Source organism: Corylus avellana, chromosome ca11, assembly GCF_901000735.1.
Source record: "Corylus avellana chromosome ca11, CavTom2PMs-1.0".
In the NCBI taxonomy this organism is placed as follows: Eukaryota; Viridiplantae; Streptophyta; class Magnoliopsida; order Fagales; family Betulaceae; genus Corylus; species Corylus avellana.
Window position 1 is genome coordinate 614,686 of NC_081551.1, and position 1,243 is coordinate 615,928.

The 1,243-nt window shown below is 34.0% G+C and overlaps 1 protein-coding gene across 7 annotated transcripts in view; it reads left to right on the plus strand.

The window, feature by feature from the left end:
- Positions 1 to 847, plus strand: part of LOC132165595 (uncharacterized) — a 9,135-nt gene extending 8,288 nt beyond the window's left edge. For 6 of the 7 annotated variants that reach the window (XR_009438511.1, XR_009438509.1, XR_009438513.1 and 3 more), the window contains one exon: positions 449 to 847. Coding sequence is in view for 2 of the 7 variants with exons in the window: in XM_059576226.1 (XP_059432209.1) it covers positions 449 to 501 (53 nt within the window). In the remaining 5 variants the exon portion in view is untranslated. The remainder of the gene's footprint in view (positions 1 to 448) is intronic. The other variant, XM_059576225.1, reaches the window with a different exon arrangement.
- Positions 848 to 1,243: the final 396 nt, after the last annotated feature.

The window sequence follows — 1,243 nt, forward strand, 5'->3', positions numbered from 1 at the left end:
AAAAAAAAAAAAAAATGGAGGCCGGTAGTCAAGGTCAATGAAGAAGGGTGAGTTGGTGGTAGACGTCAGCCATGAGCTGGCAACAACAGACGTGACAAAGGGGGATTCGACGAAGCCCTATTTAGTCAAACGTGGCCTTCCTTGGCTAGGCATGTTTTTTTTTTTGTTTTCAAATTCAAGTTTTTTGATTTTCAAAATAATTCTATTTCAGATTTCTATGTAAAAATAAGTTTCCTATATACTAACAGTCCAACAAAAACACGCCTATTACCAATGCTTAGCTGCCAACTCATTTTTAGGTTGGTGCCTGGCTAATTTCAAGATTTTTTCTATTATTTTTATTGTTTTTTAAGAAAGTTTTTCTATTATTTTAATTTTTTTTTTGTGTTAAGAAAGTTTTTTTTCTATTTTTTAACTTTCATTGAGAACCACAATTTCATTGAGACAGGCTCACACGTGGCCTCCATTAAACTGTTTTTCAACAACTTTGATAAACAGTAAAGGTGGGAAAAATAATTAGTCACCGCAAGTTGATAGTGGTTAAGATCATTACTCTGCATGGATGTCAGACAAACGTGTGCGCCAATGTGTTGGCTGGGGTCAAAGGGCAGTCTCTTTCAACTGAGCTGGTGATGGGTTGGCAAGCAAAAAGGATGGATAAAGGTGAGTTGGTGGTAGGCGTCAGCCATGAGATAGCAACAACAGAAGTGAGAGAGAGGGATTCGACGAAGCCCTATTTAGTTAAACTAAATATCTAAGCCATCATTCTTGTTCAAATTTTGATTTTTTGATTTTTTTATCTAAAGCCATAATTAGTGCTCTTCAATTACTTCCTGCCATTCGGATTTTTCTCTTTCATTAACCCAAACGATTAATACATTTATTTTGAATAAGTGTTTTGATGTGGCATAGTGCTGAAAACGATTTTGATTGTTTTGTTTTTTTGAATCATTTGTTAATAATTTTGTTTTGAAAAGAAAAATAAAGTAAAGAAGGAAAAAACTTTTAACAAACGAAGTCATGATTTTTGACCCCTTGTAAATGGTCGCACCATCCCTTATGCTTCTAGGAGGCTGAAAATCGTGTGATTTGTTTTTCACCGAAAACTATGAAATATCTTTTAAACAAAACAAAACTATACCATATAACACGGACGAAGATTAACATACACGTCTTTAACCTATTCTTAAAATTCAATGGTTTAGCGTATTTGGACCCTGTTTTTTTTTTTCGTCTCCTTATT